The sequence below is a fragment of the Labrus bergylta genome, chromosome 12, assembly GCF_963930695.1.
Source record: "Labrus bergylta chromosome 12, fLabBer1.1, whole genome shotgun sequence".
In the NCBI taxonomy this organism is placed as follows: domain Eukaryota; kingdom Metazoa; phylum Chordata; class Actinopteri; order Labriformes; family Labridae; genus Labrus; species Labrus bergylta.
The window spans coordinates 12979830-12993016 of NC_089206.1; the positions used below are offsets into that span (position 1 = coordinate 12979830).

Consider the following 13187-nt stretch of genomic DNA (forward strand, 5'->3'; position numbering starts at 1 on the left):
TTTATTTTTAAAAAATCAATCAATCCAAATAACTGATCCATTTCCTGTTTGTAGGGAAATCATTACAGCAATAGTTCAAACACTGACATCCTACATGAGAGTAAAGTTGAGATCCTGTAACACTACATCAGACATTCTGGTTACAGATTATTATTCCTCGATTCAATTTAGATTTTAGACCAGATGAAAGCCACAAGTCAAAAATAAATCAAGTCAAACACACAATCAGAAAAGTGTTCTCAAAACTAAACATCTGCTTTTCTACAGATTAAATTCTATCATAAACTCTTATTATCATTCTGTGGATACTCTAACTTGTAAAATAGAAGTGCAGATCTTCAGCATCAGAGGCTTTTAAGTCAATAGCAGCTGAACATGCGCAATGATTGAGAACCACACAAAGTATGGTTGTACTCTATACGTACAGCCTGCACATCTAATTCAAATGTTGTTGTTTTTTGTTTCTGGCACAGAAGCAACAACTTGAGAGCTTTGCTTTTCATTCATCACCATTCTAACATTCATATTAGCTCCATTAGAGCATTAACAGGGAGAGAGTTTGAATTTGCCAAGATTTGTCACGTTATTCATCAATATTTGATCACTGAAGATTACTTATGCTTCTGCACCAAATGGGAATCGTACAGAATGTAAATGACTGTCTGAAAAGAATATATGAGTCCACAAACACTGCAGGCAGCACACTAAAATCTAGCACCTATTTGAGATGTGACGCTCCTTTGAATATCGTTTTCTGTGGTAATGGCTGAGGTGTTCAAGCAAACAAATGAAGGTCCAGCTGTCTGTTGTGGGTAAATGGGTAGGAAACTCCCAACGTGCTTTGAGTGTAAAGAAACAATATCTTTAAATAAAGCTTTGAAACATGGTAGAGCATAAAATGACAAGTTATCTCTCCTGCCAAGACGGCAGCATCCTTAATATTTGTTCCACTCTGTTGACTATCTGGGCCTGGGACGGTATTGGAATGTTAAATGTGGGTGAGTAAATACATCCAGCATTGAAAATAATAAAGAAGATTACAGAGCCAGAAAGGCACTGTTACATAACAAGTCACAACAGATTCACAGTGGATCCACCCTGATCAACATGTCCTCCATCATGCATAATGAACAGCTTAACTCGACTTTTGTTTCTCTCCACTTGTGGTGGAAGAAGTTTTTTTCATTTTTAAAATCATCACTCATATAAAAAGTATTTTCTGCCAATGTTACTCAAAACAAAAGTGTAAAAGAAATGAGAAATGAGATCCCTCTCAGTGTTATACTGTTATATAAAAAGGGTTTTGGAGTTATATATTACTGCTGCCTTGATGTGGATGTTTCATGTTCGTTGTCTTGGGTTGCTTTGTTCGTAACTTCTTTGTGTACTGTTGTAGTTTAATCTCCAGCAATTCATCACATTCTATAAACTCATTATATGTTTCATACTTCACAAAGTTTGGAGATGTGTGATTGTCCCTGCTATAAAATACTGTAAAGGTTATAGTTACTATTTACTAAGGCTGGCAGACGAATGCAGTGAAATGGGGTCAAACTGAACTGTATCATACAATCATTCTTTAGTCAATCAACCAATCTTTATTTGTGTAGCTATTCATAACAAATGTTATGTCAGGACACTTTAGAAGAGCAGGAGTAGATCTTACTCTTTGTTATATTATCTACAAAGACCCAACATGAATCCATCATGAGCACAGCACTTAGCAACATTTAGCAAAGTTACAGTGGCAAGATAAAAACTGCAAGAGGTAGAAACCTCGAGCAGAACCAGATTCATGTTTAACAGCCATCTGCCGAAACTGTGTGGAGGCAGTAGAGAAGTCAGTGTACTTTTTGAGTAATTGTATACTGTATGGTTACTTTCCATCACTGCTACTAAAATTTACTACTAACAGCCAGACGGACCAGGTGCGCACTCGAAAGTCTGCAAAAGCATTTACTAAAGTCAGACTTAACTGCCCATGAAAAGTCATTATTAAGGATTTTTTTCAAAAGCGTGCAACTCAATCGTCTGTTATGGCTGCCATTTAATTCCTAAGTGAGCACAGGGGATATAATTTCAGTATACTGCTGTTTAAAAACACACACCATTAGCACAGAGAACTGCATGGGGTCAGCATGAATACTGCTGGACTAAAGGGCTGACACAGCAGGCATCTCCGTAACCATGAGCAGGAGAAACCTGATCTGTGTGTGATTGCTTATTCTTAGGATGCTTCGACCATCTGTTTACCTATTCTTAAACTTGAACATAAAAATCTGTGAAGCTCCTCCTCTGATGAATCGGCCCATCCAATAGCTCAGGTGGGCGAGTTTATGGATGGACATCGGGGTCAGTGCACATCGAAAGGATTTCCAATACAAGTGAAAAAAGCCGCACATCATGGCCTACTGACGGACACCGTGCGTGGAAGCAGGTTCAGCAGAATTTACAGAGAAATCTGTTGACATGGCAGACCAGGATCCACTATCAGTGATGCATCACATTTCCTGCTCTCTGAGTTGTGTTTTTAAAAAGGAGTGTGCAAGGGAAAAGTGTTCAAAGGGACAGAAAACAATCTTGTGTTTCATTCAGCAGAGGACGGTCTATACATAACTAGTTTTTAAACATAATTGACTTCACTATAACACTATGAGTAACTGACAGAACAGCTGATAACTAATTGGAAATGGATAGAAATAACTACAACAAACAAAAGGAGATAAATCTACCAACTGACAGGTATGTCTACATTGAGATAAGAGTAAATTGGACTAAGAATTCCATGTGATGTGTCAACGTGCACTAGTGCATTACACAAGTAGTATGTCGATTTAAACAGCAAAAGAGAAAAGAAGTAAGAACTACAAAAGCAGGAAAATAACATGGGTGTAAGGCATGGTCACTGAAGGCTGAGAATAACATGCAAAGAAAAATATCAACTTCCTATGACCCCCCTCATGTTTATTTTCCATCCTCGTAAATGTTTTACAACCAGCATGAGCTCAACAGTTAGCTTGCCACAGCAAGATGATTCATGACTCAGCATATAAGAAAAATCAATTGGCATTATGTACGTAAGTTTTTTTTCCCTCCCAGTTCTCTGACACAATATAACGTGTTACTTGTTGATTTTCAGAGGTGCTGGTAGGATTTTGTAACTTTTGGACTCACCTAGATTAGCTGTTTCCAGTCTTTGTGCTATGCTATGCTATGCTATGCTATGCTATGCAAAACATCTCTCATGCAGCTGTGGATTCATAATCAGCGTCCGACACATGAAAATGTTAAATCCCTCTTTTCAACTAAGTTTTACAGTAGCAAGAAAGAAAACAAGCATATTTCCCAAGGTTTTTCAACAAAGAAGAACCCTTTCAGAGACACTTGAGGGCTTCAGGGACTTTGGTAAACCCATAAGAATATTATGTGGATACTGGATACTGGACAAAAGATGTATGTAATGTAAATCATACAGCACACAAAACGGAACTGGTATTCTTACTTCTATTTGAAATACACAAAATATATTTGTGTCCTAATGAATAGGATTGGTGCAGGTGCAGTTCCTGATAAGTTACAGAAACTACCACAGGGCCCTTATAGGCCTTGCAACCCAAACAGCATAACCACCTTCAACAGACCTAAGCTCCGTTTATGTGAGCTCGCCAGGTAGTGACAACGCCATAAAACCTAGATTTACCACATGGCGCTGAGCAGCGGCTACTGAACTCAAACTAAATAGCAGTAGCTTAAAAAACTGCAGTTATTTTAGTAAACTCCTTCTTACGGCTTACTTAGCGGGGTACATCAGTTCCTGGTTGCATAGTTAGAATGACAACCACCAGTGAGAGAGGGGAAAAGACAGACAGGCCTTACAGCACAAAGACAGTGTCTACATTCTTGGCATACTGTCAAACAAACGTGTCACCCTTAATCAAAGATTATCATGTCACTGGTAGCTGGGTGTGCCTCTCCTCTGATAATGGAAGGGATATTCTAATGGAGGACAGGTCTTTAGTCTGCCCTGTAAAAGCAATTATACTCGCTCCTGTTTGCTGATAATGTTGTGCAGACTTGCTCTGATGCTTTTGATTATTTCTCAGCTGTTTTCTTACGTGTCCAAAGTGAACACCAGCTTATACACATTTGAGTAGCTGGCTGACACACTCAGAGGAAGTAGATCTGTTAGGGGTGTCAAGAAGTATTTCAAAATGTGTAAATGATGGGGTTGAGGGTCTCCTCTCTGTCTATGCAATAAACTAATAAATCAATAATTGTCAGCATAAAGGGACAAAAGACAAAAAAATAAGGTATAGGCAGTCAGTAAGCTGCTCAGGTGACTAACTAAGGTCTACTGAAAGTAATATTATTTTCACACATTACACATTGTTTTTGTTGTTGCAGAATTTAGTCTAACAAACATCAACAAGATTAAACAGTCTACTGCCAACACAACAACACTGTGAGGCTGTATTTAGGCAGAGCAGTGCTTTCAGATAAATGCTAAAAAATAAGTTCTAACATTTGACCAACCCAAAGCTGTGACTGATGGTGTGTCATTAGTTAAGTCCTGAAGTAAAGTCTTAGACAAATGAAGATATTTTCTAGGCATTTAAGCTAGGGGGGGAAGCAATGGATAGACCAACCAACAGGCAGCTATTGCTAATAGAGCCCTGCTGCTAGCATAGCTTGAAATAAAAAGTATCCAACAACAAGTCTGTAAAGCCTGAGACGATGTTTTAAAATGCATTCAAGGGGTGCTGGTAGCCTGGTGGTACCCATGTAGAGAGGCTGTGGACCTCAGGTTCCAATCCAACCTGTGGCTCCTTTCCGGCATGTCATTCCCCACTCTCTCCCTCCCTGATTTCTGACTCTATCCACTGTCTGATCTCTAAAACAAAGGCATAAAAAGCCCCAAAATAAACCTTTTAAAAATGTGTTTAAGCATTCAAGCAGATGCTTGTATCTACCTTTGGAAGACTGCATTCAAAGGACGATTAAGAGAAGACACTCAGCCTTGGGATTCCTCGAAATCCCTTGGGAAAACCAGGAGTCTGGATGGAAAGTCTTAGAGAAGGGTATCTGAAGTGTTCTGGTTGGCATTGTCTCACTGACCATGGCCAGTGGAAAGAAGTTGAAGCAATAATTTAATCATTTTAAATGCTGTTTCTCTGTTTAACAATGACCTTTTGTAAATCTTTGAATCAGTCTTGCTTTAGATCCCTGCTCACAACATTTAAATGACATTTTAAATCCTGTATCCTCCATAAACCACACTTGGCATTATTAACAGCTATCACTGTCCATCAGGTTCACCAGGGTGACCACAGGCTATGCACTGAACTCTGTGCCGGTCTACCAGGGCTGGACTGAAATAGTGCTCAGATATTGTGACAGTACGGAATGAGTGATGGAGATGGACTGAATTTCCATGGAAATCAGAACAAATACTGCCATAAAGCCTGGGAGAGATTTATGCAGGGAGCGAGCTAAAGGTCAGTGTTACAGTACGGCCTAATCTCATGAGTCGGGTTTTATCAGCCAGCAAAGACATACAGTCCGTGAGTCATCAGTATTGATTTGCTGCCACTGATCTTCATGACATGGAGACATCGCCTGGACACAAAGGTCAAGTATGATCACATGATCCTGCTGCCTGTCAAACGCTGAGTTAAATGTCTGCGTGCAGAGGTGTTCTGGAGATATAGCTGACGGAGTGTGAACTTTAAAACAAAAAGGTGCATGGAGCGTAATCCTGACAGCGGGTCTGACCATCAAGGTTTTAAAAGCTCTGCTGATATAACGCTCCTCTACATCTGCTCTAAACCTGCTCTGCTCTGCGAGGCTTAACCCACTGCCTGCAGGAAGGGCCAAGACGAATACATAATTGCATAATGAATCCATCCCAAGAGCTTGCCTTTGCAACCCCGAGGTTGTGGCTATTGCACTCCGTGTCCTGGACTAATGTGCTTCTCCGTGCACATGAAATCCTCTTTTGACACAACTGGGAGCTCTAATATGCAGACACAGTTTGGACTCTAGAGTGTATATCTAGGAAAATTAGACACTGACAGAAATAGGGATGACAAAGCAGAATCATCAGAGACAATTAACAATTTAGTTTGCTCTGGCAATAGAATAAGAATACGGTTTAGCATGAAAGGAATGGAACTGGATTTGCTAAGCATTTCAACTGTTTCCACACAATGGAAGTTGTAGACCTCAAATGAAAAAAAAAGACACAACACAACTGGACAGGAAATAATCTATCGAAGAAAAATACTAATTTGTTAACCAACACTTGGTCATGCTGGGTGCTATCAGCAAATGCTTTCTTGCACATTGCCAAATATGGCCAGGAAAACTCCCTCTATAACTGTGCCTTGCTTAATTCAAGGATCTATTTTTTCTATCAGTGGACATCAGAGGGCTACAGTAAAAGGAAAGCATCTAATGACAATGTAGTCATGTTGCAACTGCAGATCACTGTGTGGCAGTGTTGAACTATTTGTTAATCATTACTCTAAAACTAGTGCAATTTGTAACTTTAAATATTTACGATTTATGATTTTATTAAACAGTGAAAGAATGAGATTATCTAACTTTGATGAATACAAATAGGACTTGATGTTCTGTCTTACTTTTCCTGTGTGATGTGCTCATTTATGGCTCCCAGTGTGACCAGGCTGTTGCTGCCCTGCAGCAGCCTGCAGGTTGCCAGGTGCCGCTGGTACTCCTCCTTCAGACAGACGTTCTCTGTGCACAAGTCGGACACTTGCTGCTCCAGCTCCTCTATCCTTCCCCTCTGCCTCTCCAGCAACTCCTGCTGGGTCTCGATGATCTTGTTGAGCTCCTTCAAATATTCCACAGCCCTGGTAGGGTTCTCGGTCGGGCTTTCCATAACGCCCCGAGTACCTTTTTCCCCTTTCCCCACTTGTATTGCAGAAGCCCGGAAGATGTTTCTGTGTAGTCCAGTCTTGGCTCAAGCGCAGCAAATCTGTAGGTTGCGCCTTTTACGCCTCGCCATTGTTTTAAGTCGGTGTGGCTGATAATTCAGAGTGAGAAATACTCCCTTTAAGCACGTTAAGCAGCCCCACTGCACAAGAAGCTCCACGTTCAAATGCAGATGTCAGAAAGCATCCAAATGTCGCTCAAACAAACGTGGCGGACTACATTGTGACGGTCGCAGTTGGCTTTCCGCAAAGTCTAGTTGTTCCCCCTGTTGGCAGCACGGAATGACATTTTCTGCTGTGCACCTTTCTCTCCATGCTGTTCCCGTGACTTTTCGTAAACAGACGCTTGCTGTCAAGTGGGCGGGGCTTTCAAGTTTTATGAATCTGCAGGTCGCATTCAGCGCAGTACTTTCTGTGCAGCTGCTGTGGGAGAAAGGGGAGGTGGATGTGGAGTTTTGTCGGTGCATGTTTTTCCATCTTTTCTCACACCAACTCAGAATGTCTGGATTCATTATTTGTAGTTTGTGTATTCTGTTGTTCAAGCAGCTTTTTCTCTATTAAAAAAAACTGTGCACAAATTGCATATTATGAAAAATAACTTTGTCTCTGTGATTGTTGCTGTAGCACAGGCTGGTGCTGCTGCGTCTTGCCTGCAGAGTTGTTTACCATGCTGGCTGTGTGTTGCCATTTCATCCACAGGCTTCACTGTTACTCCCTCTAGTGATGCTCATGATAGATGGGAACAGCGTTTTTACGATTTTTAATCCAAATGACGAACAACTTCAGAGCTCTGTGCCAGGATTGGTGCAGCAGATTTGCACAGGCAGTGTCCTATGGGTGTCTTATAACAAACTGCTCTGTGATATAAAGAGGCTGATGTTTGAGTTTCATGGGTGACCATCTAATTCCCATCTGGCCTGCCCTGGGTCTGATGCTGCTATAAAATATGTTCCATTAAAACTGAATTTAGTTTGACTACTGCGCTTGTAACAGGATTTTTTTTATTGACATTTAAAAATTGGAAATGAAAAAAGAAAAGTAGCCTATTTAAGGAAATATAAACTGTTTAAGTTGTAAAAAAAAAAAAAAAAACGATCGGTTTGCCATTTAACAAAAATCCTGTGCAGGATAAAGACATCTGCTTTGGAAGTAAGAGGTGAACCAGTGACTATGTCTGAGAAAAGGCAGTTTGAAGAGTCTTGTGACTTTGCTGGCTTTGTCATCAAAGAAACATACACTACCACACTTCAGAGTAGTTGTCAAAAACGACAGCTCCAAAACATTTTCACATCAACTACTCCATTTCTTTTGATCATTTTTTCAAAGTTAAATTGGGTTTGTGCACTCCTATGCTATCCCAGTGAAAAGAGTGAGCATGAATGTTTTTATTTAAAGGTTTAGAGAAGCCACAAGAGATGGGCTCGGACAATCTAACAATCTGATTTGATTAGTTTTAAGGTGGAGGCAGAGCTGTGACAGTGGGAGGCAGTCTCAGGACAGGCAGTAGCCTTTACAGAATGTATTAGTTTCTTTATTCTGTGGCTCCCTAATCCAAATGGCAGGAGGCCAACAAAAGAAGAGCGACTAGAGCCATGACGTACCATCCAGAAGGATATATGCACTTAGCTGGTTTTACTCTTATCTTTTAGATAGAACCTTTGCGGTCACCATCGGTAACTACTCCTCCTCTACCTCTTACATTACCTGTGGTGTACCGCAAGGTTCGGTTTTAGGTCCCATTTTATTCTCCATTTATATGCTGCCTCTTGGATAATAATAATTGAACGCCACAAAGTCTCATTTCACTGCTACGCAGGCGATACACAGATATACCTTCCTTTGAGACCTGAGGACGCTAGGAGCCTATCTACTGTCAGAAACTGTCTAAACAATATCAACTGCTGGATGGCACAAAACTTTCTCCAACTGAACAATTCTATATCTGAAATCCTAGTATTCAACCCGCCAAACTCCACTCATATTTCAAAGAGCAGCCTCGGTCCCTTATTCGCCAATGTCCAACCCACCGCCAGAAATCTAGGAATAACATTTGATTGCAATCTCACCTTTGAATCCCATATCAAAACAGTTGTCCGATCAAGCTTCTTCCATCTACGCACCATCTCCAAAATTAAAACAATACTAACTCCCTCTTTTTCGGAATCACAAATAAGTCACTGTCCCGCCTCCAGCTAGTCCAAAATGCAGCAGCTAGGCTTCTTACTGGTTGTGACAGACGACATCACATCACTCCAATTTTAGCTTCATTACATTGGCTTCCTGTAAGTTTTAGAATTGATTTTAAGATTTTACTCATTACTTTTAAAGCATGGACGGGGCTGGCTCCAAGCTCTATAACAGAGCTACTGACACCATACGAGCCAGCCCAGCAGTCTTAGATCCTCAGGTGGCGGCCTCTTGGTTATTTCAAAGTCGAGACTTAAAACTAAAGGTGACCGGGCTTTTTCAGTCAGGGCCCCTTGACTTTGGAACGACCTCCCTGAGGAGATAAGACTCGCAGATTCCCTCAATTCTTTTAAATCCCTTCTTAAAACATACTTTTACAGACTTGCTTTTATGTGATGTCGTCTTCTTAATGTCTTCTCTTACTGGTTTTACCATTTTTATATTCTTTTACTTCTTACTGTCCTTTTAGTCATGCTCTTATCTCGTATTTATGCTCTTATCTTAACTCCTCTTGTGTTTTAACTTGCTAATTTCTTATCTTACTTTGTCTATTTATGTCTTATATTTATCTTTACTTTATGTTTTTATTAATATTATAGCTTTTGGTCTTTTTGATCCTTTAACCACTTGTTTCTATTTCTTGTACTGCTCTTACCTTCTTATTGCGGTTATCTTTTTATTTGCTTTTAGCTCTTTTAGTTTCTTACATCTTTTTAAATGTTTGGTCCTCTTGGTCTCAGCTCATGTTGTTGGGTTCTTGTTTTGCCTGGGTTCTTATAATGGTTCTTGTGATGGTCGGGTTATATATGTCTGTTGGGTATCGTGCACTATGGGTTCTTTTCTGTTGAATTGTATTTAATTATTTTTAGTATTGTGCATTTGTTATGTTCTTGCTGTTGTTTATGTTCTTCTGTGTTTGGTTTAGCTTGCTTTGTTCTTGTTTTTGCTGTTTGTCAAAGCCCTTTGTAAACCTGTGTTTTTAAAAGGTGCTATATAAATAAAGTTATTATTATTATTATATAGTAGAGAGGATGGGTGGAGTTTCTACCAGGGTCTGTGAATTATTCAATTCTGATGTAAATGGACAGAGCTATAGATGTGATAGGGAAGGCAATTGTAACCAATCTTACAGGGTCTTAGTGGTGGGCGGCCAGGGTTCAGGTACGACCTGTGGCTCCTTTCCCGCATATCCTTCCCCACTCTGTCTCTCCCCACTTTCTGACTCTGTCCACTGTCCTGTCTCTCCAATAAGTGCTCAAGAAATCTAAAAATAAACCTTTAAAAAGAAAAAAGAAAAAACTGCTGTGCTAACTGAATGTTAATTTTGGGACCTGGCTGTGGGTAGCTACGCGTTATCAAATGTAATTTTGAAATTGTCTTATTTTCACAAACCATTGTCTCTTCAGTTGCTTATCAGTAAAAACCCAAAATGATCAAAATACGTCAAATAAATCTATTGTTTCATTTTGAAATATGGACCAGTTTAAGTTCATCATTGCCTTTTGATTGCTGTTTAAACCAGAAGGAGTAAAGTTATAAAAGTTTGTCAAATTCTCTGTTTTGTAAGGATTTGTAGATCTTGAACAGCACGGTACAATGTCAAGGGGCATTTAAGCCTCCCACACTGAGCATGACGTCAGAGGGAAATGGCCGCTGTGTGGCTATGGTAAATAAATATAATAAGTGACAGGTGTTGATACCTAAAACCTGATATACAACGCTAAAAATCTCAGTTGGGATGTATTCTTCTCAGAAAACATTGTCTTTGGGAGAGGCAGTGTTATACTCCCCCAAGAAACAGAAGTTTTACTCTTCAAAAAGTCTGTTTTTGACCTTCCAATCAACTACGCTGCCACATAATACAAGCATTAGAGTTAAACAAGACTTAGCTGGAAGGTGCACATTTATATCTATGTGTCACTGCACATAATAGACCGGTTTGAGTGTCGTTCAGTGAGACATTGAATCCCCTCCAGCTCTGGTGCTGCTGTTCCTCAACTGACTCTGTGTTTGATCGGAAATTAAACAGGAAACCACAACAAAAAACAATGAAACCACAAGAAGTCACATAAAAATCCCAGTTCTTTAAAAACATAATCTGTTATTTTCATATTTTCTAGTCAACAATAATACTATGCAGATCCGTCAGCCACACATTCCTTCACATTATAGTAGCTCTTGAAAACTCTGGAACCCATGACTTGCAGATGAAGAGTGCCAGCTACCACAGGATATCAACCACTTGAAAAACGTACTGCCTGTCTTTATTACACTCTTGGGCCTGCTCCCTCCTTCCTTTGGCTGACCAGTCATACACCGGTGCCAGTGTGGGTGCCAGGCAGCCTGGCAGATTTGTTTAGTGAAATCGCTCATATATTTGAACTGAGGCAAAACCACTCGGAGGCACTCTGAGTTCAGCCCTAAAAACATCTGCCAGCTGTGATTGAAGAAAGACCCCAATCATTTAACCAGCCCAGTGGAAATGTTTTTACTTTTTTGCTGTTTTCCAGAGAATGCCAAATAGGCTCTGCTGAGTCAAACAGCCTTATATGGATGAGCATTTGTGTGATGGATTTGGACGAGCACACAAGAGGGAACACTGCAGGTTAATTTACACGCTTTGATATTCATATAATACATAATTAAAGTTCTAAATATCAAAAACAAATAGGTTAGGGAGTTTCCTCAGGGGTAGCTGCTGCAAGAATCGAAAGAGCACAATTACAGAGGGAGTTCGATTTGGTTTGCAGTGACATTTGTGTCATTATTTATTTGAGTTCTGCACCAAATACAACCCTTCTCTCTTCCTACGACCACATTTGTTTTTTTCCTGAGGTAATCTTTACATCAACTGGGGAAAATTCTTGAATGTCAAAAATCCTCCACTGGGCTCAGAGCAGCAACCCACAGACCTCACACCATCCTGACCATCCTGTGGGAGCAGCCCCCTTTACCATTCCTGTCAGGTCCCTCGCAGTGCCCACCTCATTGATCCCCTCCACTGACATCACAGTAAGCCATCTGGAACAGCCACGATTTCCATTCACACAGGTCGCGGCGAGATGGCTCTCAGCTTGACAGGCTGACAGGTGGGGTTTATGCAACCAGTGTGCCTTAATGGAGAGAATAAATTGAGTGTCATTTTAGCTTAACACGGATGACTGCCTTAATGAGCTATAGATATACTGTACGGTCACGTTCAAAATCCACGCCGCGTTATCATTTGATGGCGGTAATTTAAAAACAGTCATCTACACTTTTGAATTTCATCTATTTTTAACTGAAGCTGACAGGAAATCAAAACGAGTTTGCTGCTGCCGTCTCCTCGGAGCAGCCAATCAGCTGCTTTGTTAAAACACCATTTAATGTTTCCTCTTCCTCAGCCAGCCAACATCTTAAAAATACCCATGAGCCCGTGTTGTGGTCGTAGCCTGAGCTAAACAGCTGCCTTTCCTCATAAACACCTCTCAGGCACAAGGCTCTATCTCCTAACCCCCCCCCCCCCCCCGAGAAATAAAGAGCATGTAGGAAGTAATCCAGATGCTAGAGCATGGTGCTCTATATGTCCCACGACAGATTATGTTCCATATGCACCAGTGTGGATTGGGTTTTCTCTCTGTAAATATAATTTACACAGACTCCTGAGTTTGGCTCTCAGAAAGTGTAACACCAGAGCTGAATTTAAATGGCGATAAAATGATTGATAGTAAACTACCATGTAGAAGTAACAGTTATTTTTTTAATTAAAAGGCCAAATATTCTCTAGTTTTAGACCCTTCCTTGTGATGATTATCATCCCGTCTTTATTTATTTAATTTATAACCCAAATCAATAAAGTGAATCTTAAACATGTTTTGTTCAACTGACCAACAGATTGAACCCTCCACCTTAGACCCTAGTTGGTACCGAGACATTCAAAAGGGAGTATTTTACGATTTGTTGATATAAATACACAATCCATTCTTATGGTTGCAGCTCCGATGTTTGGCTGCTTAACAAATAACTATGGAGCGCATTACACTGTCGCTCTTGAGGTTGTGTTGTGGT

The 13187-nt window shown here is 40.3% G+C and overlaps 1 protein-coding gene across 3 annotated transcripts in view; it reads right to left on the reverse strand.

The window, feature by feature from the left end:
- The window catches only part of LOC109981015 (IQ motif and SEC7 domain-containing protein 1), a 91975-nt gene extending 84716 nt beyond the window's left edge, over nt 1–7259 (reverse strand). For 2 of the 3 annotated variants that reach the window (XM_065960879.1, XM_065960878.1), the window contains exon 1: nt 6642–7254. In XM_065960879.1, the coding sequence (XP_065816951.1) occupies nt 6642–6901 (260 nt within the window). In that variant the 5' untranslated portion in view covers nt 6902–7254. Of the gene's footprint in view, nt 1–6641 lie in introns of all 3 variants that reach the window. The other variant, XM_020629624.3, reaches the window with a different exon arrangement.
- Nucleotides 7260–13187: the final 5928 nt, after the last annotated feature.